At 40.3% G+C, this 24742-nt stretch overlaps 5 protein-coding genes across 6 annotated transcripts; 1 reads left to right on the forward strand and 4 right to left on the reverse strand.

Moving 5' to 3' along the window:
- Positions 1 to 885: 885 nt before the first annotated feature.
- s100w (S100 calcium binding protein W) lies at positions 886 to 1887 on the reverse strand. The gene is made up of 3 exons (XM_085365620.1): positions 1826 to 1887; positions 1374 to 1525; positions 886 to 1268 (listed from the first exon to the last, which is right to left on the reverse strand). Exons 2-3 carry the CDS (start codon positions 1515 to 1517, stop codon positions 1074 to 1076), a joined length of 339 nt encoding a protein of 112 aa, XP_085221746.1. The 5' UTR covers positions 1518 to 1525; positions 1826 to 1887; the 3' UTR covers positions 886 to 1073.
- A 6596-nt stretch (positions 1888 to 8483) lies between these two features.
- On the reverse strand, positions 8484 to 9602 carry s100a10b (S100 calcium binding protein A10b). The gene is made up of 3 exons (XM_085365621.1): positions 9534 to 9602; positions 8892 to 9046; positions 8484 to 8762 (listed from the first exon to the last, which is right to left on the reverse strand). The coding sequence occupies exons 2-3, from the start codon at positions 9027 to 9029 to the stop codon at positions 8610 to 8612; spliced, it is 291 nt and encodes a 96-aa protein (XP_085221747.1). The 5' UTR covers positions 9030 to 9046; positions 9534 to 9602; the 3' UTR covers positions 8484 to 8609.
- Positions 9603 to 10993: 1391 nt separating this feature from the next.
- krtcap2 (keratinocyte associated protein 2) lies at positions 10994 to 13577 on the reverse strand. Its single transcript, XM_085365622.1, has 5 exons — positions 13479 to 13577; positions 12860 to 13014; positions 12620 to 12683; positions 11282 to 11348; positions 10994 to 11179 (listed from the first exon to the last, which is right to left on the reverse strand). The coding sequence occupies exons 1-5, from the start codon at positions 13480 to 13482 to the stop codon at positions 11059 to 11061; spliced, it is 411 nt and encodes a 136-aa protein (XP_085221748.1). The 5' UTR covers positions 13483 to 13577; the 3' UTR covers positions 10994 to 11058.
- A 751-nt stretch (positions 13578 to 14328) lies between these two features.
- LOC146623024 (transmembrane protein 107-like) lies at positions 14329 to 16559 on the reverse strand. Of its 2 annotated transcripts, none has more exons than XM_085365624.1 (5): positions 16473 to 16559; positions 15293 to 15360; positions 15115 to 15215; positions 14526 to 14622; positions 14329 to 14398 (listed from the first exon to the last, which is right to left on the reverse strand). In XM_085365624.1, exons 1-5 carry the CDS (start codon positions 16557 to 16559, stop codon positions 14329 to 14331), a joined length of 423 nt encoding a protein of 140 aa, XP_085221750.1. The 2 variants fall into 2 exon arrangements, with proteins under 2 accessions (XP_085221750.1, XP_085221749.1); XM_085365623.1 differs by lacking the exon at positions 14526 to 14622 and adding an exon at positions 14695 to 14791.
- A 962-nt stretch (positions 16560 to 17521) lies between these two features.
- Positions 17522 to 24666, forward strand: trim46a (tripartite motif containing 46a). The gene is made up of 12 exons (XM_085365625.1): positions 17522 to 17581; positions 18348 to 18606; positions 19082 to 19229; positions 20012 to 20210; positions 20289 to 20435; positions 20528 to 20623; positions 21019 to 21272; positions 21360 to 21481; positions 21579 to 21908; positions 22555 to 22784; positions 22901 to 22968; positions 24219 to 24666. Exons 1-12 carry the CDS (start codon positions 17522 to 17524, stop codon positions 24664 to 24666), a joined length of 2361 nt encoding a protein of 786 aa, XP_085221751.1.
- The last annotated feature ends 76 nt before the right edge of the window (positions 24667 to 24742 follow it).

Consider the following 24742-nt stretch of genomic DNA (forward strand, 5'->3'; position numbering starts at 1 on the left):
CCTCTGTTATTGCCAACAAAGGTTATGTTACAAAGTATTGAGTTGTATTTTTGTTATTGACCAAATACTTATTTTCCACCCTGATTTACCAATAAATTCTTTACAAATCCTACCATGTGGATTCATGGATTTTTTTTTCACATTCTGTCTCTCACAGTTGAAGTGTACCTCTGGTGCAAATTACTGACCTCTGTCATCATTTTAGTTGGGGGAACTTGCACAATCGGTGGCTGACTAAATACTTCTTTGCCCCACTGTATATTGGGTGAGGCTTTTGAACACAGGAGTCCTGCTTAACCTGTTTTCACTGTGCAGCTTTCTCACGAGAGCTTTTCAGACTTGTAACTTAACTTAATGTATGACAGGGTAAAAGAGATGCAGCTCTGTCAAATACTTTACGGATTAATCTATTGAGAAATAGCATAAAAATAGCCCCCCCAATTTCACTTTCTCTGTTTATAGTAAATACTAGTACTAAGAAATTTTGTTCATCAAGATGAAGGTAAAAATTTGGGATTTAAATTCTGATCATTCTTCGCGATGTCTGATGTCATGACACATTCATGGTTTAATACAGCTGTTTTGAAACAAATACATAAAAAAAGAAGAATACAGACAAACATTTTCATTTCCCTCATTTATAGCATAGAAATTATATATTAGATGAAGCTTTAACTCTGAATTAATAAGACATCCTCTGTAGGAGGACTGACAGTGACATGTGACTGAAGAACAAAGTGAGGGATATCTGTTTAAAGTGTGATGAGCCAATGCTTTCCTGCAATGACACTGAACACCCAGACACAACACATGAGGTAATTGCATGCATAGATGAATAAGGCCAGTTTAGACTTAATAGGTTTTATTTATTTTCAGTATGCGATGGAATGTTTTTGAAATCAAGTTTATACATATGATGATGACAAATCTGGAAATTATGCACACTTAAACACAGAGAAAGCTCAATGGTCAAAACCCAGTAGCCTGCAGATATACATGTACTGTATCCATCACATGCACCAGACGTTTTTAAACATAACGCTACAAAATGAACATTAATATTTGTAGCTGCCTCAGTCTTCTTGATCGCACTCGTCTTTGTCATCTTTCCCCTTGCCTCTCTTCCCACCCCTGCCTCTCTTTTTCTGGTAGTAGCATTTGGCAAGGACACAAATACACCGGCAAAATTCACGGAAGTTGACCTCGCCATCATGGTTTTTGTCCAGCAACTGCATGGCTTCCTCAATATCACCTGCATTAATTTGATCCTGTAGAATACATTCATACAGTTAACACAATGAAGCTCATGAACAGAAAAGCTTTGTATTCCTCTATTAATAGATGTCTCATACAAATGAAGTTCAGTTGTTTACCTTCAGATCGGGGCTTTGAATTTGTTCCTCCAACATTTTCTGGAGCTCTTCTTTGTTTAGCTGGCATTTTTTGCCTTCACCATCATCAGCATACTGCATAAATATATCCACAATGTTTGGAATGACCTGGTCGAGCCGTGCCATGGTTGAACCTACACGTAAAAACAGAATGGCATTAAAAACTGCATGCAGTATAAGTTTAATGTTTGCACACACAAATGGAAGAAACGTCAACTGTGTCACCGTTAAAAAAAATCCTCAGAGCTACTTATTAAAGTTGTAGCGAATACTTTTCCCATATTAGATCAACCTTAACGGTGCTTCTTCAATCTGTCTTTTTCATTGTATCATTCAAGAATAACGCTCTGTATCTAGACCGAATGCAACCATTTCCTTTTATTTCCTTCCTCAAAACTCGCTCCCCTCACACCCCGCTTCCCATCACTACTCACCTTAGAGCCCTAGGTGAAGAGAGATCGCGTCTGTGTCACCAGCTTGGTCCTAGGAGAGACTGTTGTCAAACTGAGAGGGAAAGCCTCCTCTTAAAGGGTACACCCACACACTGTATGACTCACACATGCACACAAACATACACGATGGCATGTAGGCAACCACACAAACACAAACCAGCAGTGATTCATGCTCCTGACATGTGCCTGACTCCACCCATTAGAGCTGTACCGGATCTGTCTCTGCTACACAGTGCTGTAAAATAAGGAGGACATTAATGTTTATGTGCAGAAAAAGTAGCTGGACTCGTTGTCCTTACATTAGTGTTATGTGCAGATCTGGTACACAAATTAAAACGAGTAAAGCAGGAATATTTTCACCAAAAAGCAGCTCGGCTGGAGCTGACCCTCTGGAAAAAAAATAGAAAGCCAGACTAAATGGAAAGTTACAGTCAGTTGGTGCAATCTCCACACTGCATGTGTGTGTGTGTGTGGTTGCTAATGGCCTACGCTCAAAGGCATGTATTTAGTTTTTTTCTTTTCTTTTTTTACCACGTTCAGGAAGCTTTGCAAATAAGTGCAGTGACGTGACCATAAAACCAATGCTTCACACTGCTCAGTCTCACTAAAGGTGTCTGTGATCGTCCTACTTTAATACTCTCACTACTTATTCAGACTAAATAAAAGCAGCTGCAGTTAAAACTCAGATTTATGTCAGAGTGAACGGCTTCCCTGTGTGCTTGAACATGTTTGTTCCTCATGAAAGTCACCTCAGTCCATGCGTTATGTAACTCACTCTTCATTTTCCACTCCTCTGTTCCAAGGCATCAGAAAGGCAGCATTTTCTTCTTCTCTCTTGCCCCCCTGCCAAGTCGCCTTTATAGGTCAGTTCACTCTCTTCACTTAGGTCATATTACTTTCACTTATTGAATACTATCAGTTTCCCGTCGCAGGGGAGGAAAAGAGAATGGAGATGAAGTATCATGTGGTGTTAATTACAAAAAAAACTTTATCTTTCCACACTCTGCTGGCAGGCATATGCATTACGGTTTCACTGCTACAGAGGCCGTGAACCTTTTCGGTGGTGAATTCGTACCATGAGCATGAAGACTCTGTTTCTTTTGAAAGTTTCTTATTAAATATACATAACTTTAAATTCTTTTTTTCATGTTTGTTTAACCATACTGTGATGGGAGTTAATGTTTTAATGGTGGCTGTATAAAATACCCTTTGTGTAACATTCAGACTGCTTCGTTTTGGTTTTTTTGTGATTTTTTTTTATAGATTTAATATAAAAAAATCTGCATTTTCACATCAGTCCACATTTAATGACCCAAAATGATAAAGTGAAACTATGTCAGCGAGTAAAAGAGAAATAGGATGCAGACCTTTTTTCAATAACCAAGCCAGAAGGTGCAGATACTCTTTATAGACCCCTGCAGTTAAAATGATTACAGCAAAGGCATTAAATCATTTCTAATGCTTTTTTCAGAAAACACACTGGCCTCAGTGATTCTGACCTGCAGAACTCTTAAAGTATTGTGCAAAGGTTTGAGCCACCCCTCATTTTAAAAAATACTTTGCTAGGAAAATATAAACTAGGTGCAGCAATTTATTGAAACTTGCAAACATACATGGGATTATAGTGTACAAAGAAAAAAGGGAGAAATTTTATTGAGCTTCAGAGCTTGTAATGTCTGTAAGTAGTCTTCAGGAATATTTCTCCAGGCTTCTTAAAGGACATTCAAAGCTCTTCTTTGGATCTTGGCTGCCTTTTGTTGTGTTCTCTGTCAGGAGGATCCCACACTGCTTCAACAATGGTGATGTTGGCACTTTGAGTGTTCCATAGCCTCTACCGTGTTTTGTATATGGCTGTAAACACTCACTGTTGCATCTCTCTCCTGACCTCCTCCATACATATGTGACGGCAATTTGAACCAAAAACTTCAATTTCAATTAACCACTCTATAAGACTTGTTGCTGCTGATTTTCAGTCCAGTGCCTGTGTAATTTGGCACACCTCGGTCTTTTTTTCCCGTTTCCCTTTTTTAATAAAGGCTCCTTGACACCTGCCCCTCTACTTAGACCATTTCTGATGAGGCTTCAGTGAACAATAGATGTCTCAACTCATGGTCCAGGTGTATTTTTCTTGGCTCCTGTGTCAGTTCTTTGCAAGATTTTTTTCCCGTTTCTTAAGAACATGACCTTCTCATACATTCATGAACTCTTTTTTTAGGCCTGTCATGTCTTCTTTTGTCCTTGATTCCAATAATTTAGATTTTGTTCTTGTGTTCTGTTATGTGTAGACACAACACTGGTTAGTTTTTTTTATGCTTGAATGATTCAACGGTCAATGTTAAGGGACTTAACAAACATACAAACAGGAAACAATGGTGTGAAAATGCTCAGGTACAAGTATTGGACTGAAAATGATTGAAAAATCAAGAGTTTTGCACAGCACTGTAGTTTGCTGTTCAAAAGGAATTAGTGATTGAGAGAAGCCTTTGCCACTGGGGTGACCAGGAACACAAAGCTCTCTCTAGCAGAGCTCCAGAAGTCCTCTACAAAGACGAGATGCATGGCCATCTCATCAGCACTCCATCAATTAATCATCTGTAAGAGCAACACCAGTCTTGAATAAAAGGCATCTGACAGCCAGTAAGAAATATTTTAAGGATCGTTAACCAAACAGGATCCGTATGACCACTTTTTTAATGGCCACAGCGAACAGTCTATATAGTTATGTAAATAACTTATTTAAGTTAGTGAGTAACATTACGAGCTGATGGTTGGAGTGAAAATGCTTTCTGTTAGTAGAGTGTGTACTGTCCAGAAAAGCAACAAGCCACGTTTGCTAGAACTTGCAACAACATTGGAATTAATTGGAGCTTGAAACAAAAAAAAGTGTGTTAGAGTTTTCCTCAAAATAATTGGTGTGAGGGACAGGTTCCTCTGCATTCTGGTTTGCACAAACGCCCCTGAGTGAATCCAGTAATGGTGTTATGTGTCAACACTAGCAAATAATGTACATGCACATCAAAGTGTCACAGCTCATCACTCAACCTTCTAATCATCACATTTTTTTCTGCAATAGATAGTTTAAACCTTAAGCAGCTGCATTATGTGAATCATGTTTATCTCTTTTTCAACACTAGTTCTTATATAACTGTTACAGGTCTTTCGCTTTACCTCAATACACAATAGCAAGAGGAGCAATTGTGTATTATTGCCTTATGTCATTTTTTTCTACTTCAAGTTTATATTTTACTTTTAGATTACCGTAAAGGTAAAACACAAGAAAACACTTCATTTAGTTTACATGTGAAAAAAAATCATTCTTAATGATGTATGCTGTACATCCCCCACTGTAACTGATCATAGTCATCTTTCTTCTCAGATATTTTTTTCATCTTTTATGTAGCTCAAGTAGAGGTAGAGCAGGTGATCACTGCTCACACCAAATTGAAGGTTGGTGGTTCAATTCCTGGCTGCTCCAGACTGCATGCCAAATACCCTTGGGCAAGATATTAACTCCAGGTTGCTCTCATGAGGCATGTTGCATAAAGTGCTAAATAAGAAAGAGTCTATTTTCCATTAATGAAAAAACATGGACAGAGACCTGATAAAGCGTGTGCATAGCTATCAGTTCAAAGCAATTTTTTTCAGTCATCAGTTTAATCTAGTCAGTTAAATCCAGTTGTATTGACAAAGAGCAGCAGTACCAGACCTCCTTGGGTCAATCCAGGTATAACTCTGATCCATCTTTGCTTCTAGTAACTTCCTGAGTTTTAAAGGTTAGACTTTTTTTCATATAGTCATTCTTCCCACTTACAGCATCTACAGCCAAAGGTAAAGAGGTTATTAAGGGTTCAATGGGGCAAAGTGATCAGATCTGAGCAAAAGAATAGTTTTATCTCATCTTTTTCATGCCTTTTCTGTTCTTGTGTGTGCTCCTTTTCAACTCCATGTACTTCCAAACATCCACTATCCTCCGAATGCAACTACATCTGCCCTAATACATCAACTCAGAGCTGAAAACAGGGCTTCTTCTTAATTGAGGATGGAAAGAGGGATAGAAAAACCAAGAGAAGAATCACTGAGTGAACCAGCTCTCTCTAATTGGCTTTCAGGAATGTTTCGGCAGGTAGGGATAGAACTGAATTTGAAATTGTTCCAATTTTGTTTTACCAACATGATGAGCAAGCAATAGCAAAACACTGACGCAGCAGTGCTGTGACTGTATTTATTATTTAGTGCATGCATCAATGAAATGCATGAAACACTGTTATTAACCTTTTTTATATATCGGCCAAGCACACTTATTAAATCAAATATAAAATCCAAAATTTGTATATTAAATTGATGTCGCTTAACACTGTTTTCCTCGAGGCTTGCTTCTTTTTTCATTGTCTGGCAGTCCTGAAGTTTAGACTACACAGTGTTTCAGGACTTCTTAAATGTAAATGTATTTATTCATTATGGTTGGTTTAAACATTGCTGTTTAAATGGAGCCATGCACGGCCTAAAAGTTACACGCACATCCTCTGTCGCCTGCATCGCTGCCTGTCTTCATTCCAAACACTGTAGCACCATCTTCTGGTCAAATCAAAATATGTCAAATCAAAACTTTCCACCAGTCAATTCCAGTGCGTTTCATTTTTTATTTATCCCAAAATGTGTCAGATTTCAAAAGCAATAAATCAAACAGGATGCAGCAGTCACCTGACTCATTTCAGTTCAGTAAAGCATGGACTCGACACTGTGTGGCTACAAAAAATGTCTTGATATAGAAAGAGTTACATCTTGTATCATAGCATTACAACAAATCACATGACCATTTTAGTGTGTGTGTTTTTTTAAAATTCACTTTTACTCACAGATTTCCAAACTTTTCACCCATCCATCCTCTTCTTGATGCATGAAGAATCCAGGTAAGTAAATCCCCAAAGTTTGATTCTGTTCATATGGACGCAGCGTTTTCAGAGGGAGAAACATTTCGTCAATCATCCAAGTGACTTCTTCAGTCGAAGGCTGACTGTTGTTTATAAGAGTGGCGAAACTTGACTGCAGGTTTCCCCAATCTTATAAACAGTACGTTTGCATAATGATATGTGAAAAGGGAAAGACCATCTATGAATCGAGGGGGGGCCTGAGGGTAAATCTTTCGCCACCTTACAATCCAGAGTTGGACTTCTTTTTATATTCCTTGGTGGCTTCATTTAATATAAAATCATGATCTGTCTTTTTTTTTAAGTTCAAGAATAGAAGAAGAACCCCTTGCAAAAAACAAACAAACAAACAAACAAAAAAGAAGATGTGCAAATGATTTCTGAAAAAAAGAACGAGCATAAATCTGAGTTATACACTGGAGTTAACATTTCTCAGTTAACTTTATTTACCTCAATCTCCTCAAGATTATTTAAAGTTCACATATGCTACATTGACCTGTGTGGGGAAAAACAACTGTTGTGCACCTTAACTCTGTAACCCTGTGCCTTGAAAATTGAACTCTGTGTGTCCTTGGGGAATCTGCACCTCTGTGCTGCATGCACTACATGCTGGCTTCAGCAAAGTTGGCTGGCCATGTCATACAGTCAGTATCAAGTCAACTTGAGTATTAAATATATATTAAATAAAATACAAGCAAATTAAAAGCATGAATAAATATGCATAACAGAAAGGCAAATCTGAGTAAAAACAATAAGATAAGAATAAGATTAGAATAATAAAGTCAACCTGGGTCACAAGCTGAGCAGAAAAGGTGGATCTTAAGAGTTGATTTAGTGATGTACAGCCTTTTCTGTGTCCTCGGCACATCCAGGAGCAGCTGGTAAGCTCAAGTGAACAAGCGGGAAGGGGAGTCCGAGTGCAGCAGCCCAGAGAGATAGGGCAGGGCGAGACTGTTTAAGGACTTCAAAACAAATAAAATAATTTTAAAATGAACTCTCAAAAGGGCATTACTGTATTACACTGTGAAGCACACAGAACATATTGATGTGTGTGTAGTTGGCAGACTGAAAACACTGCAAAGGCCAAGGGTGGTCTGATATGTTTGCAGTAAGAGAGATCCTTCACAGTGTAATGAGCATGTTAACGTTCACTTAGTGTGTATGCCTGTGTGCACAATATATTTGTATTTTTACTGAACTGGAGTTCAGTCAGTTTAAAGGTGGAATTCCAAACTTGTAATGAGCCAAGTAGTTAATGTTTACCAGATGGATCTGCACCAAGTTCAAAAAGTGCAGTTTGTATCTCATCTGGAGGAGTTCTGTGAGCGAAACTCCACCATCTCCAAAAATGTTACTTATTTGACCCACCCTAAATAAATCATGAGCTCACGCCTCACAGGCATGTGTGCTGCACCACACTTCAGGCTTTTTAGCACAAACATCTGATCCTGACACGTTCCCGTATCGAAGCAGTTACCCCCTCACGCTGTGTAGAAACTGCTGCCTCAGTTGAACTTTCGATGAGAAGTGAAATGATGCACATTAGATATTAATTCATGAATACTCTCACTACTTTCAAATCCAGCTTCTAGTTTTAAATGTGTTGCAGAAGTCAGCTATCAGATAGTAACTAAAACTCTAGCATACCCAATGTTTTTGAATAAAATTTACAACAAAGTAGCCAGACACACAGTCGGGGAAATTTTGTCAAAAGCAGTTTTTACTTGTAAATCCGGCACACAGTTGTGCAACACAATCAACTTTATCTGTTACAAAAAAAGAAAGAAAAAAAAGACAAGCATTATTTTCTCTTACAGTGTATTTGCACATCAGTTCTTTCACTTCTTTTTAGCAGACATGGAGCAATATTTTTCACAGGCCATTGTGAGGCCGGCGATGAATGGCATAAATTCTTCAAAGTCCAAGACATCATCTTTGTTCTGGTCCAGATCCTTCATGATATGGTCCACGGAGTTGGCATTCTTCTGGGTCTGAAACAGATGTAACAAGAGACGAGTTCAGGGTGCAAAGCGCATGAGCAATAACATTTTTAACTTAAATATGGACAATGATTCACACTGAGGATAGAGATCAGGTATGATAGCAAGAAAGATCCTTACTTTCAGAAAGTTGGGAAGCTCAGCCTCAATTAGTTTTCTTAGTTCTTTCTTGGTTAAGGCCTTTCCGTGTTTGCCATCATGGGCATACTTGTTGAACACGGTTATCATGGAATCCATGGATTTCTCCAAGTCAGTCATGGTTGCAGAAATGAGTGCTGAAAGGACAAAAGGCAGGAATGGACATAAATATAACAGGGTTTTTTTTTTACTTTTACTGTTGGCTTGTTACATTCACACTGGAGAAAAATGAGTGAAAAATGCAGCCAAGCATTAGGTTACAGCACATTGTTTGAAGAGGATGTGGGTGTTGGTTTTTACTGGCACTCAAAGCAAATTCTTCTGGCACAAATCACCTTCTGGCCCCAAACCCAAAATCCATATATGGGTTCTACCTCCCCTCTCTTTATAAACTTTTCAGTTTCAGAAAAAGAAAAAACTAGGCCCGCAGACACACAGTAAAGATAGACTAGAGAGAAATAGGCCTAACGTTTTTGGAGACACCCATTCCTGGCATAGCAAAGGAGGAAAACCCTACGTAATGCACCAACAGCACCTCAGCCCACCCAACGTAACATTCAATGGAAAAAGGAAAAAACAAACAAACAACTTTCTAACTTTTTAAATAAGTTTTAATAGCCTTACCGGATCACGAGGATGCAGAAACTGTGGCAGAGCTTAAGTGGAGTTAGACGTGGGCTGACTGAAAGTTTATTCAACACTTTATAGTCATCTAGGCAACGCCCAAGTGATGGGAGGGAGGAGGGATACAGAGAGGCAGGGAGAGCAAATAAAGGAACACTGTCCCTTTTCCCCACAGTTACTGCAAGACCTAGAAGGCATTGACATGACGATGCTACCTCACAAAAATCTACACTGTTTGTGTTTCATCATGCAAGTAAAACAAAAGATGGCACAAAGCAGAATAACGCATGCATGATGGGACCTGCTAAGACTGAGCAAGTCTGCACTTGGCAGTTCCTTTAAAACTTGCTCAACAGCTCCTCTGTGATTTCACTCTCTCCTGTTCTCCAAGGAGATGAGGAGTGAACGGCCTGAAGACTGTTATGGTTAACTGAAAACTGAAGTAAAACTTAAAACTGAATGAAAAATTTTAAATGATCAACAGAAAAATGAAATCTTAAACAATATTGTTTACTTGCAAAGCTGAAAGAAAACTGTTACTACATTGGTCGAAGAAGCATGAAGACAAACTGATGCATGATTTATTCAGTCAAGGCTCTCTCCGTGTCCGCATCAAATACCTTGAAGAAGTGTTGTCCTTAAATTCTCTGTGCTGAACTTGTAAAATTACTCTCTTAGCATATATCTCATCGATATAAACATAAAAAAAAACCCATTAACTTTCCTACTGATGCTAATAAAAACGAAATGTTTCCTAAAAGTGGAAAACTCAAACAAAATCATCAAACCCAATCTGGCAACTAATTGAAACACAGACACAAATTTAGCTGAGAGAAAAGTGAAAACTAATAAAACTTTAAACTCTTGTGTTACCACTAGAGCCACCAGTACTTTTGCTAACCTTTACACCACTGCTGTCCTCTTTAAATGCATATTTCAGTATATAACAGAAAAATAAGTGGGCTGCAGCACTCTTGACTATGGGAATGGCTGCACAAGGAATATTTACACATATGCCACTGCATGATTTTATTACATCCCCACACAGCTAGACTGCAGATTACAAACTGAGCAAAGGTAGAAGGAAGCACAACACATTGAAAGTCTTTCAGAAAGTTTAATTACAAAAATGGATTTGAAAAAACAAAACAGAAGAAAACTGAATACACAGGAGGAAAGAATCTCTTTGCAACCTTTTTAAAAAGAGCACTGATTAGAAAGGGATGGAACGTAAAACACGTTTGGCCTTATATCTACCATTTCTTTGTGATTCAAATTTAAGAGAACTGTAAAATAAAATAAAAAATACACAAACAAAGGACCAGATTAACTACTACAGGCTTGTACTCAATGAAATGATGACTTAAAATAATAACCCCAAACCAAATTTTATATACCTAAAAAAAGCCTAATAACAAAGGATCATTGTGACAAAACTGTGCATTCAGCTGTGTAGCAATGACCACCAGCACCTGGGGAATAATGACTGGTCGAAGTGTGATACAACTGTGATCCAGTGGGCTCTTTAGTTCTTCCTTTTGCTCTTGCTGCCAGCTTTGGCTGGTGTTACTACAGGAACAGCTGCTTGGTAGAGGGCAGCAGACACTTTGTTGATGTAGTACAGGGCAAAGAGGGAAAAGATGAGGCTGAACAGGAAAAAAGAAAGAGAAGTATTTTAACAATCAAATACATTTAGAAGTGCTTTCTAGATGCTTTGGGTAAACGTGTTCTGCAGAGGAGTCACTTACCAAGTAGTGACACAGACACGGTGTACCAGGCCAGAGGCAAACAGTGAAAGGCACAGACACAACAGAACTGCAAGATGACACAGTAAATCATATAAGTGATGAGCATTAATATGAGCCTACAGATGTGCATCGAGGTAATAATGTTAGAATGTTATTTTAAATTTGCATTGGCTGTCATGATGATACGCAAATCTGGACCAGAGGGTAGACTCAGCTCATTGAAACTAGCATCTTGCCTAACCAGTCAAAAGATTTGTTTGTGTGTTTGTGTGTTTGTGTGTGTGTGTGTGTGTGTGTGTGTGTGTGTGTGTGTGTGTGTGTGGGAAGCCTAGAGCCCTCCTGCACAGAGGTAGTGCAGGAGCTTACCTCAAGTCTAGTAGCAGTGCTGTGTTTTATTTACCTTGGCTAACTAAAGCACACACAGAAACCAGCTGCCGCTTATAAATGCTACTACTACTAATCATCATCATCATCATCATCATCAGCAGCACCCTAAATTCGTTGTCTGAGTCAACATTTATCTAACTTTTATTCTCTCCATTAGCTCAAATGTTTTGTTGTTCTGGTTTACCTGACGTGGTAGATTTAACATCAGCAAGATGTTTAATATAATTAAAATGATTTTTTTAATGTTTTAATTTATTTTAGGACTACCTAACAACATTAAAAAAATGCTCCTTATCAAATAAGCACTTTACATTTTCTTCTGAGGAGATTCTTATATTTGCACATGAACTCGACAGTGAGACATTTAGTGAAGACGTTGCATTTTCGGTGAATGTTTCAGCTTATTTTTACTGTAATAACTGTGTTACTGACATTGATTGGAACAGTATTTATAATTAGCATTTTAACAGGCACAAAAACCCTGAACAGGTTTTGCTGTGGCAATCAGAAGCAAACCACTGTAACTGCATGTAAACTGTGTTACACTAAATTACTTTGCAGATGTTGATTCCTGTAGTGACCGCTGGTCTTCAGCCTGCAGAAACCAGCATACAGCGGCTATATATTGAGAGGAACAATTTAGCTTTATTATTGTTAATTTAGTCAGGCTTTTGCTTCTTGATTATTTTTTGCAAGGTTTGTGTACAAAATCAAACATCTTAGAGAAGATCACTTCACCTGAACAGGGACTTAAACCAGCGATCTGGGTTACCTGGCTTCTCTAACCTCTGACCTTTACCTCAACCAAGATTTCCACCTATTATTTAGGCTAGAGTTTGGTATAAACAATTCTGATGTTTCAGGTAAAGCTGAGCTAACAGTTAACTCAGCAGAAATATTAAACACCATGTGAACAAGAAAAAGGCCACTGCATGGGCCATCATCACTTACTCTCAGGGAATATCTTGGCCTGGAATCCCTTTCCGAAAACCAAATTTTCCAGATTATTAAATGCCTGAAGCCAAAGTTAAGGTGCGACTCTCCTCAGTGACATCTATACATTTTTATGGAGAATATATAATAAAAGTCTGAAAGTTGTTCAATAAATACCGATTTCCAAAAGAACTGTGCAGTTTACTGATTAACAACATTGGCAAAGCAATTCAACTCTACATGTCACTTAAAGGATACAGTCAGGGAGCAGATGAAGAGGACTGAGCCCAGAAAACCTCCCAGGATGGTGAGCCACTCGGTGGATGCCAGCTGCTTACTGAACATCTGCATCCCCGCGAATACCAGCACAGAGAGCAGACTGGATAGCACCAGGGAGGTTCCGGTGTTCACCGCTACAAACAACAGAGATAAACTGTCATCTGGACAAAACCTGAGGCTATCTGAGGCTAAAGAGTTATCTAGTATAGAACTGTAATGCAACCGAAAGTAAACGATGGTTTTAAATGTCATATCTCGTTTGAATTGGGCAGTCATACGCCTTGGAACTTAACGCCACGTCAGTGTTCACGCATAACGTTTCCCACGTATAGCTGTTAGCTCTGTGCTAATCAACTCACATCTGCACCAAAACACCCCTCTAATATAATTTCCTAAATGCTCAGCACATAAAAACTTTTCTGGTACTTTACAGTAATGCTGGCATTGCTAGACTGTAAGAAAGAAATCTGTGTTAGCGTGGTTTACATTTAACATTAGCTACACAGGACTATAAGACATACTGCACACTGAGACTGAGGATATCTGCACATTATGTCTGTGCTGACGATGTGTCTATTGATAATTATGCAATACATACCCATACTGTAATACTTAATTATAGTCTCCGTGACGAAGCACCAGTAAATTAAATTTAACTTCGACGAGCCAGCTAGCTGCCCCGGCTCTAGGAACTAAAAAACAGATTACCCGGCTCTAAAGTCAGGTGGGACCGGTGGGAGGAGCCACATGAGCTCTCCGGGTGAAAAAAAAAGCAATAAAAGAATAAAAATCCAAATAATGGTTGTTTGATTCCACTAAAGTTCAAATCGAAACATTTATAAAACACAATTATGTGTTTGCATTACAATTACATTTCTATCGTCTAAATACACACAAACACACACACGTACGTTATATACATTATGTTTATATGTTTTGTGGACTTCTAAAAGTAGAACTTCATGGTACAGTTCAGAACAAGTGTGTAATTATGCTAGCATTAAATAATTTAACTCAATTTCAATTTATTTCAACAGAAATTACAACTTAAATGTATTTACCAAGAAACACTTTGCAGTAGATGCACTAGAACAAGAAATAATTTGAACACACACACAACCAAAGCAACAAAATAATTACAAGCTTTATTTACTTTTACAGAGTAACTGACACTACAAACACACTATATAAACAAAACACTCCAGTTCCAACATACAAAAAATAGACATAAGGTAAAAACGTATGCTGCATCAACTTTATTCAAATGATATAAAAATAGATTAAAAAACATTTTAAAAGTGTGTTTTATGCATTCCTTACTGTTGGTGTTTTGTACTGATATATGTCTGGTATCCACTCTTTTTCTGTAGCTACAGTATATCTGCTAACAAACTGACAGATGTCTACATCCAATCTCGGTTTGTACCATCGTACATCCGGACTTTCCTTCATAAAGGCTTCTTCTTCAGTCCAAAAACGGCTATGAACAGAAGAATCTCCACTAAAGCCGGTAGAACACTAAAGGAAGAGCCAGAGAGACACCAATGTAGGTTATACTTCTGCTTCTAATGCTTAAAAGAGGCTATGTCACTTTGAACTAGAGACATAAATACTAATATTCACATCAACATGCATACAAACCAACCTGCAGGTGGCAAAAATAACCCAGTAAGTCCAGCATTCCCACTTTTCAAACACAAAAAAAGACAAAGACACTGATCCGCTGCAGTGGGCAGCCAGTGCTGGTTGAAACGTGAGTCAGGGAAAAGAACTTTGGAAAAATACAACAACATTGAGCAAGCTTATACACCAACCTGCAGATGGCGAGGATCCACCAGTAGATGTGACACTCCCACTGCTCAAATAGAAAGAAAAGCAGAGCCACTGAGGCACTGGCATGGACTCCTGTTGCTATACCAGGTAAAAGATAGTCATGGAAGTGTAACTGATCACAAGCACTTTTGAAATTATTGCTTTTCTTACACTAACATCATTGCAGTTGTTACTCAGTTACTACCATACATCTATCTGTTTGCCTTGGCGTTACATATCATCTCAGTTACAACTGCAAGCTTTATATTTATTTGGTGTATTTGCATGTTTTTGGACAGCCAGTCACAAATAGTCCTAACAGAGGATGTGGAATATATATGCATAATAAGTAATAAATGTAACCATTTGGAATCAAAACACAAACGATAAATAAGAGTGTAAAATGTGAGTGAAAAGGATACAAAGGAGGCTTTGGCTACAGTTGAACATGGACACTCCTGAAAAGAAACCAGCCAGCTCTATAGCAAACAGACCGAGAGTCACTGATAATGCCACCACCAACCTGAAAAAGAGAATACATATAATAGATTGGAAGATGTGTACACAAATGTGTCAAATGTGTTTAAAATATTTACTTACTGTCTGTCCTCAGTGTCATACTGCTCCTGTGTGAAATCCAAAGGCAAACAAGCTTTCACATTATTTTCCTGTAAAGTAAAAGTTACAAATTGGTGTAATTACTTCTTAAGACATGAGGAAAAAGAAGCAGTGTCAACTCCAATGCTTCTGTTGTGATGGACAACTTCCTCCTGACTCGCTCCATTTTCAACATCCTTTGTCCAATTTATCCACTATTTCTTCTCTGCACATGTCCAAACCCTGTCAGCCTTGCTTCTCTGACTTTATCTCCAAACCTCTAATCCTGAGTCGTCTCTCATCTACTCATTCCTAAACCCAGGTATTTAAATTTATCCACCTCGACTGCTACACCCTTGCAGCATCACTGTTACATCTGCCCACCTCTTATTCACACACGTGTGTTCCTCTTCTGCCTGGATCATAGCTCCACTTCTCCACCTGATCCTTACTCTAACTACATATCACAATGTTGTCTGCATACATCATAATCCACGAAGACTCATACCTGATCTCATCGGCCAGCCTGTTTATCACCACTGGATACAAGAAGGGGCTCAGAGCAGACCTCTAATGTAATCACACCCTCACCTTCAACCTGTCACACCTACCACACACACCTCATGTCTCACTGTCCTCATACATGTCCTACATCACCCTCATGCTAGTCCTTGAGTTATAAGTACCACAGTTTCTCTTTTGGACTCTATCATATTGTTTCTGGTGGACATCAAAATCTTTGGCTTCCTGATGCCATGCAGCTGCTCCAGTTCTTGTTTTTTATTTATTTATTTCTATTTTATTTATTTATTTTTCCTGACTTCATCACCTGACAAAGATTATTCATATTCATTTATTTTTCTTTTTGTTTCGTACATCTTGTAAGTCCAGATTTGAATCTGAATTTGAATTACTTTCTACCTTGGCAATTTCTTTCTTCTTTAGCGCATTGGGAGAAATGAATTATGTCTTCTTCTTTTTAAGTGGTAAACTCTGAGGTCTCTCACATGTTGACATTTTAAAATTTATTTTAGTTTCTGTTGTTGTTGTTTGTTTTTTAATTTTCCTGTCGAGCTTCAGTGCCAGTATCTGCAGATTATCGTCACCCTTTATTGTGTTCATGGATATTTACAACAAGTTATCACAGAATACAAAAAAATGTTTGCCATGCTTGCTTACTTACCCTCGACCAAAAGATTGTGATCACGATGACGAGGTGAGCTATGATGGTGAGAAATCGTGCGGGGACAAGGCTACTGACCGACGACATGCTTGAATAAAGTGTAGCTAGACAACAATTCAGAAAAACTACGGTATTAGTGCTGGACGGGAAATGCAGCTTTTCGGCAATTCAAATGCGCCTAGTAGCTACTATAAGATAGCAAAAAGTACAAATAAGATAACTGCAGCATAAACACATTCGCCCATGTCACTCATTTAACTCGTATTCCATATAAAATACGAACTAATTCATCCGATTTCCCCTTGCTGTGATTATTACACGAAAGGCGGATGCTCTGGTTGCTACAACAACCAGCGAACGGGTGCATCCAGTATTACTGACCCACCGCATGAAAAAGCAACATACAAAGGTTCCGGACATGGAACAACAATTTAAGAACTCGTGTATGTGTGTGTGTGCTTGAAAAAACAAAACATTGCCATCTAATGGCAAAACGAAAAACTGCCACCAGCATATGTATCAACATATAAATACTACGGAGGAGCTGCACGTTCAAGGAGCTGGAGGTTTATTTCGAAAAACTGAACTGCAAATTGTTTTAAGCTGTTTTAGACACACATCCACAATGCCATGCGTGAAAAACCCTATAAAATGCTGTAATTGTATAAATGTTAATATGTAATCGGACATTTTTATTTGAAGGTTTGTCATACATTAAAATAAAATAAATCTAGCTCGAATATAATAGTGCCAAGTTCCATTCTAATTGTATTAATCGGTCTTTGAGCAATGCGACTGTGGCAGCTGTAGCCTAAACCAGTACAAATCCCCCCCCTCCTCCCATCTGATTGCTACGTGGAGTGGACTCGTTGCTTTGAGACAGACGGCACTGAATCGGCGTGTGTGAAAAAACACACCTCTAGCACGGCTACATCAGGTCGAGGCCCGGGCTTGCCATACCTCGGTACGGTAACCCTGCTCAGCCTTTCTCCAGACGAAAAAAAAGGCGATCCGTTATTGTATCGCAGAGTCATTTGCATCGAAGGAGTATGGCAGAAGCGGACTTACAAACCTTTACATCTATCATGGACGCGCTGGTTCGCATCAGTGTAAGTGTGACGCTCATTTTATTAGCCATTTTTTAACCATGTGTGCTCTTTTTAAAAGCGATCTGTTTACCACCTGTGCATTTACCTGTGGATCTTTTCCATATTGCACATATGTGCGCTGATGATGAAGGAATGTGTGGCATTTCTTCCTTTGGAAGGTATTTTTTTGCATCTTGAATCAACGAGAAATGGCAATGCTCTAGCACTGTGGCTGGAAACGTAAAACGGGGCCACTGTGACTACAAATGCATTAATTAAGTAAACAAAAAGTTCTAGTAGATCAAATAAGTGTTTGAGCATTAAAACCAATTAAATATGTTGGCGAGTAGTAGGTTAAAATACTCGTGATGCACATGATGGGAAGATGCACGTTGTCATAGAAACGGGATGCTGCGTTTAAGTAGCTGCAGCAATAGAAAGGGGCCTCCAGAACCAGTAAAACTGATGCTGGTGGACAGAATGAGCAGAAAAATGCATTTTCATTTTACAGATTTAAAAATCTCACTGCTTTGTACTTCTCTGAGTTGTGTAAAGTGCATCTAAGTTTTTTTACAGGGTACAGGTAAAGCTAGATGAGTATTCAGGGGAAAGCTATTTATTCATCCACGTTGGCCTTCTCTGCTCTCTGTATATTCAATGCCAGCCTCCTACACATTGACTATACATTATATCACAAGACACAGAATGTATAGAGCAGCCGATTCCTTATTTATTCTAGTGATTCAGCTGTTATTTAGTCTTCAGCCTCTTTCGTCCTCCTCTCCAGTCCAACATGAAGAGCATGGAACAGGAGCTGCTTTGCCCAGTGTGTGATGAGATGGTGAAGCAGCCCATCATCCTGCCCTGCCAGCACAGTGTGTGTCTGCTTTGTGCAGCTGAGGTGTTGGTACAAAGAGGCTATCCTCCTCCAGATCTCCCTCCAGAGCCTTACTCACCATCCTCCACACCCAACACCCGATCCCCACGACAGACACGCAGACCTGCTCCCAGGACGCCTGATCGCCTGGAGCGGGTCCTTAGAACAGGTAAAGGAAATGGTTTGTGTGTGTGTGTTTGGCATTCAAATGAACAAGGATGATGTTGACGTAGCATGATGTCACTGTCCTCTCAGACTGTCATAGATGATTTAACAGACACATCAGCATCCTGCCGCACATCCAGAGCTTTATGGATTCATCTAATGACTTATTTAAGTGTGTGTAGAGCAAGAAGATAGAGTCCGAGAGTCCTTACCTCAAGGAGACACGAAAGGCAGTAAGCATCTGCCGAGCAGGTGTGTCGCCAAGGTGTCTATGTAAGCAAATAGTTTTTCCTCGAGAAGTTTATTTTTCATGATGATCTGCACAAATGTGGAGGCAAATTAGAGTTTTGCTTCCTTCCTTTTCTCACTAGTCCGCCTTTGTTAAATTCCTCATAAACTATCTCTAAAAACCTTGCTTTTTATTCTTCTGTGTCTGTGTTTCTTTCCTTTTTATCCCCACACCTGCATCACTCTCCCAGTGTGTGGGACATACCCAGGGCGACGGCGGAAGGAGACCCATCCCCCCATGCTGTTTCCCTGTCCTTCCTGTCAGCAGGATATAGAGCTCGGGGAGAAAGGCCTGACAGACTGCCTTCGCAACCTCACCCTGGAGCGCATTGTGGAGAGGTATGTATATGCACCAACCCCATGAATATCATATAAGTGCTGTAGCATCACAACCTCAGGTCAGGCAGAGAAAGAGCAGACACCTTTTAGCTCCCCCATGCATGTCACCTGGCTTTATTTTATCCAGTGGGAATGTCGCATTATAAGAGCTGTAATAGTTTTGGAAAAGCACTCTAACCAGTCATGCAGGCAATGTGTAAAGGCAGCGAATGAAGAGTGAGGCCAGTGCTGCTTTATAAATGAGACAGGAAATCATTTGCTGGAAGGAGTTGCAATAATGATCTTTTTCCTTTACTCTTGATCCAAGGCTGAGAGCAAAGTGCAGGGGCAGCTGTAAAAATGCAGTGCAGCATTGGTTAAACTGTTAATTTTTATTTGGACTGAAACACTCCTCTGGCTTTTTAATTCCCCCACCCCTTATCAGCTCAAACAAAGGAGATCAAAGTGAGAGGAGCTGCTTCTGAAGCAGTGAGACAGGGAGAGACACTTTCACACGCAGCAGTTTGTTGGGTGCCGCTGCTTCCTCCCCTAGAATCACTGCAATTGGTCGGGAAAGTGTGACGGTGCATGTTTTACTGTGCAGGATGCAATAACAAGGCAGCTGCTGGTGATGTATCCAGGTCAGGCAGTTGAAGAGTTGCCTTCTTAACTACTGAAAAAAGCAGGCCACAGTCAGATGAGCTCATTATTCCCATTTATTTTTTTTGTTGCTTTCTTTCTTTGCCGCTGCAGAATTATCACAGCCTTGCCCTTATCTCCATGTACACATGTCTGTCCTTTAGGTACAGGCACACAGTAAGTCTGGGCAGCGTAGCCATCACGTGCAGTTTCTGTAAGCCTCCCCAGTCTCTGGAGGCTACCAAGGGCTGCGCTGACTGCAAGTCCAACTTTTGCAACGAGTGTTTCAAGCTCTACCACCCGTGGGGAACGCCTCGAGCTCAGCATGAACACATTCTACCTACCAACAACTTTAGGCCAAAGGTTGGTCTCTGTTTTTATCTCCGCACATGATACAAAGTTGCATCTCTTCCAGTACATTAACCCACCTTTGTGTTATAGGTTTTAACATGCACAGAGCATGAGCAGGAGAGACTGCAGTGGTACTGCCGTACCTGCCAGAGGCTGCTGTGTCCACTTTGTAAGCTACGCCGTATCCATCATGGGCACAAGGTTTTGCCTATAGCACAAGCCTACCAGGCACTCAAGGTGATTTTGAGGGTGGTGGTAATATGTTTTTACTGTGCTACAGCCCTGGTGATTGCAGCATAGCAGTGTTAGCTTTCTATTTGGTTTTCCAGGACAAGATTACCAAGGAAGTCAACTTCATTTTGGCAAACCAGGAGACAATACAGAGTCAGATCACTCAACTGGAGGCTGCCATCAAACACATGGAGGTGTGCTTCTCCTCTGCTTTGTTAAAGTAGCTTTTGATCTTTGTACAGGTGCAACAGTATTTGCTAGGGCTTCAAATGCAGTATTTTGGGGGTTCATTTTACATTTTTAGCAGAAAATATGTCATTGGGATATCAATACTGTCCAGATCTTACCTGCAGCTTTCTCCTGAGTTTCTCAGCAAAAAAATGTAATTATTTCACCGAATTTAGAGGAACTGTGATGCTTCAGTAAAGTATGAATGGACTTCAGTTTAACTGACCACTTTCTTTTAACTACAATTGCAACACAATGTGTAAATGCCATTCTAAAAGCATCGTGATTTTTCCCTGAATAGCAACAGTATCTCCAATCTTCATTTTTTCCAGCTGTTTTTGCATCCTCTCTCTTTCTGCAGGCCAACAGTGCAGTGGCTCTACAGCACTTGACTCACTGTATCCATGAGCTGGGAGCGGCTGTAGCTGAGCGCCAGGGGTCTTTGACCTTGGCCTTGGAGGGATCCCGCAGCAGAAAGGAGGAGGCCCTGTCCTCTCAGGTCTTTGAGAAGCAAGGCCTGCTGGAGCAGGCCGGTCTAATGGCCTACACTCAAGAGCTGCTGAAAGAGACGGATGCACCCTGCTTTGTGCAGGCTGCGAGAATAACACACAACAGGTAAGAGATTCAGCCGTTTTCATTCAGTTCGATTTGTTACCTTTATTTGAATTTTCTTAAATTCCTTTTATTATCTTATTTCTCCAGGCTGGTGAAGGCTATAGAAAATCTCCAGTGTTTCTCTCTTGCTGCCGAGCCCTCCTTCAGACACTTTCACCTGGATGCATCCAAAGAGATTAAGATCATAAACAATTTGGACTTTATACAAGGTGGGTTGTCAGCTTCTTTGTTCCTGCAATACATGGTATGTTAAAGAGTTAAAAATGAATAGTTTAATCTCCGTATCTTTGCAATTTTTCTCCACAGCTCCACTGGCTCCAGTCATTGACACTCAGAAGACGTTAGCTTACGACCAGCTTTTTTTATGCTGGCGGCTCCCTCAGGACTCAGTTCCAGCATGGCACTTTTCTGTTGAATACCAGAGGCGAGCAGGAGGAGCTGCGGCCACGTGGGGTGGCATCAGATCCCCTAATTCGGCCACAGCTTGGCTGCGCATCGATGAAGTGAAGGGTACTAGTGCTGTGGTCGCTCGACTGCAGATGGACAGCGTGTATGTGCTGAGAGTGAGAGGGTGCAACAAGGCTGGCTTTGGAGAGTACAGCGAAGAGGTTTACCTCCACACTCCACCGGCACCTGGTAGGATGTGTACACACAGTTGTTTCAGTACAAAAAGTCTTCATCTCGCCACTCTTTTAATTAAATTCTAAGATTAACAAAAGCTGTTTTTTCCCCCCAGTATTCATATTGCCAGTACTCATTTTCAGCCAATTGACTAATCTTTGTTTCTTTTCTCTCCATCCCTTGATTTCCTCCATTCCCATTGTTTTAGTTTCTGCAAAAGCCTTCCTTTATTTGCTCTGCATTCCAGTGCCATCCCAGTCATACTAAATCTGCTTCTGTCTTATATGCCACAGGTCTGTTTTTCTGCACTTTCCAAAATCATTTGTGTTCGTACATTTTGTCCATTGTTCCTTTTTGGTATTATTCTAAATAATATTAAATTCAAAAGTATTTGTCATTATAAACATATTTGAAAAGGTATATGTACAAATCAAATTTTACTCTTTACCTTTATTGTTTTTCATGTTTTTGTTGTAAAGCCGTTTCTTACTATTCATCTTGAAAACAAAGTTTTCTTTTCATTTGTTCTTTATGTGTTTGTCTCATGCTCCTCTTAGCCCCTTTTTCATTTTCTATGCCTGAGCTGCAGGATCTAACCTTTCCTTCTTTCTGATTCCTTTCCTTTCTTGTCATCTCTCTCCTTCTTTATCCTTCCTACCAGTCTTGAGTTTTTCTCTAGACTCTCGCTGGGGCTTGCATGCAGACCGGTTGGCACTGGGTAAAGGCCAAACCTACGCCCGCAGTGTGCCAGGCCTCTCCCTTCTGCAGGCTGCCGATCGCACACTAACATCTTGCCACTTGACCTCTGACTTACTGGTGGCAGACTTGGCTGTCACTCAAGGCAAACACTACTGGGCATGCTCTGTAGAGCCTAGTTCCTACCTGGTAAAGGTAAGAGAAAGTGTTGTCGATCATGTTGTGAAGGAAGCTTTTTAAAAAATCTTTTACATGCAGACTCACAATGGATGTGACCAAAGCTTCTTTCTTTTTGCTCCTCTCATTTGCAGATAGGAGTTGGGCAGGAGGCTAAGCTACAAGAGTGGTTCCATCTCCCTCAGGACATGGCCAGCCCTCGGTAACTAAACCTTACCCTTTTCAACTATCCATACATACATCGTCTTCTGCTTGTCCTTGTCAGGGTTGTGTTTGAGTTTATTTAAACTGATTGGTTTCCTGGCATGTACCCAGCTTTTAAGCATAGTGTTGAGGTCAGGGCTTTGGGAAGGCCGTTCTAAAAGCTTAATATTAGCCTGCTTTTTGAATTCCACAACCAGTTTAGATGTATGTTTGGGATTACTTTGCTGTTGGAGCACAAAGCTGTGTCCAAATTTAAACCATAAAGCTGTTGATTTGAGGTGAAGTTGAAGAATTTGGAGGTAGTCCCTGTCCGTCATTATCTCATTAACTTTGTGCATTATTCCAGTACCACTGCTAGCAAAAAAGCCCCAGAGCATGATGCTGCCACCATGCTTGACAGTTTTCCTCAGGAGGCTTGTCAATGTGGCCAGCTGCAAATTTCTATTGAGTTTAAAGGTGTTGATTATGGAGCAGGGGTGTCTTTCTCAGTTGGCACCCTCCATGGTGATGTAAAACTATTTTTTTGCCGTGGACAGTGATGCTGCTGTTCCAGCAGTTTCCAGTTCATACCAGACTCGAGCCTCTGTGGTTCCTGAGTTGTTCCCAAACATGCTAACCAATATCCTCTCATCTGAGTTTGACAGTTTGGGTCTTCCCCATTCAAACTTATGCACACAACTCTTGTTATGTGAAGTCATTAAACATGTATGTACATGTATGTATAGTTATTCAATGCTGGAAAAATCATTAAAAGCCTCAAATTACCATGACATTAAGATCCATGATAGAAATAGGAGTGTCCTGTCACCTATATTTTGAGCTGCTTGCTGGTTGTGGCTGAGGTAGTAGAGCCGGCCATCTATTAGTTTCTATTATCAGAAACTTGTTGGTTCAGTCTCTGGCTGCTCAGTGTGCATGCTACAGTATCCTTGGGCAACATACTGAAATAACTTAGACATGGAAATGACTGTTTTTATGAAATGGTGAATGAGACATGTACTCAAGTAACTTTAAAAGCACTAAATAAGAGCCAGTTCATTTGCCATTCAGTAACATGCCTCTTATTCAGATGGATAGGAGCCATGCCAGTAAATTAAATATATTTCTAACCACTTGGGGGCAACATAATAGCTTGTAAACACATGAATAACATTACTACTGTTGGCCACTGCTGGAAACAGCATTTTAAGTAGAAGAAACTGAATCAGGTCTACTCTAAGTTTTGCTCTTACCTCCTCTTCCTCCCAGCTGCGACCCAGACAGCGGCCATGACAGTGGGGCTGAAGATGGCCAGGACTCCCCTCCATTCTGCTTCCTCACTATGGGCATGGGCAAAATCCTGCTTCCTCAAGGACACAGTCAAACTCAGAGCCAGGGTGACAGCCAGAGCCATGGAGCAATGCACTCCCACAGTAGCAGCCACAGTAGCATGTCTCACCCTCACACTGCTCCTTTGCCACCTCGGCTAGGAGTGTGTCTGGATTGCGACAAAGGACGAGTCACCTTCTACGATGCCCACTCTTTGCGTATCCTATGGGAGGGACACGTGGATTGCTCCGCTCCGGTGTGTCCGGCATTTTGCTTCATCGGCGGCGGAGCCCTGCAGCTGCAGGACCTCGTGGCCAACCGGAGCATTGAGGAGCCACCACCTCGGAGAGTAACCATCCAAACAAGAGCAACGAATCTAAGTAAATAAACAGCTCAGAGATGAGTCTGTGAAATGATCCCAGGCAGAAAATGCTCTCTGGCTGAACTGTGACTGCTAAATACAG

Source organism: Diplotaxodon limnothrissa, linkage group LG11 (assembly GCF_057381915.1).
Source record: "Diplotaxodon limnothrissa isolate DT_005_m linkage group LG11, D_limnothrissa_male_GT1.1, whole genome shotgun sequence".
In the NCBI taxonomy this organism is placed as follows: domain Eukaryota; kingdom Metazoa; phylum Chordata; class Actinopteri; order Cichliformes; family Cichlidae; genus Diplotaxodon; species Diplotaxodon limnothrissa.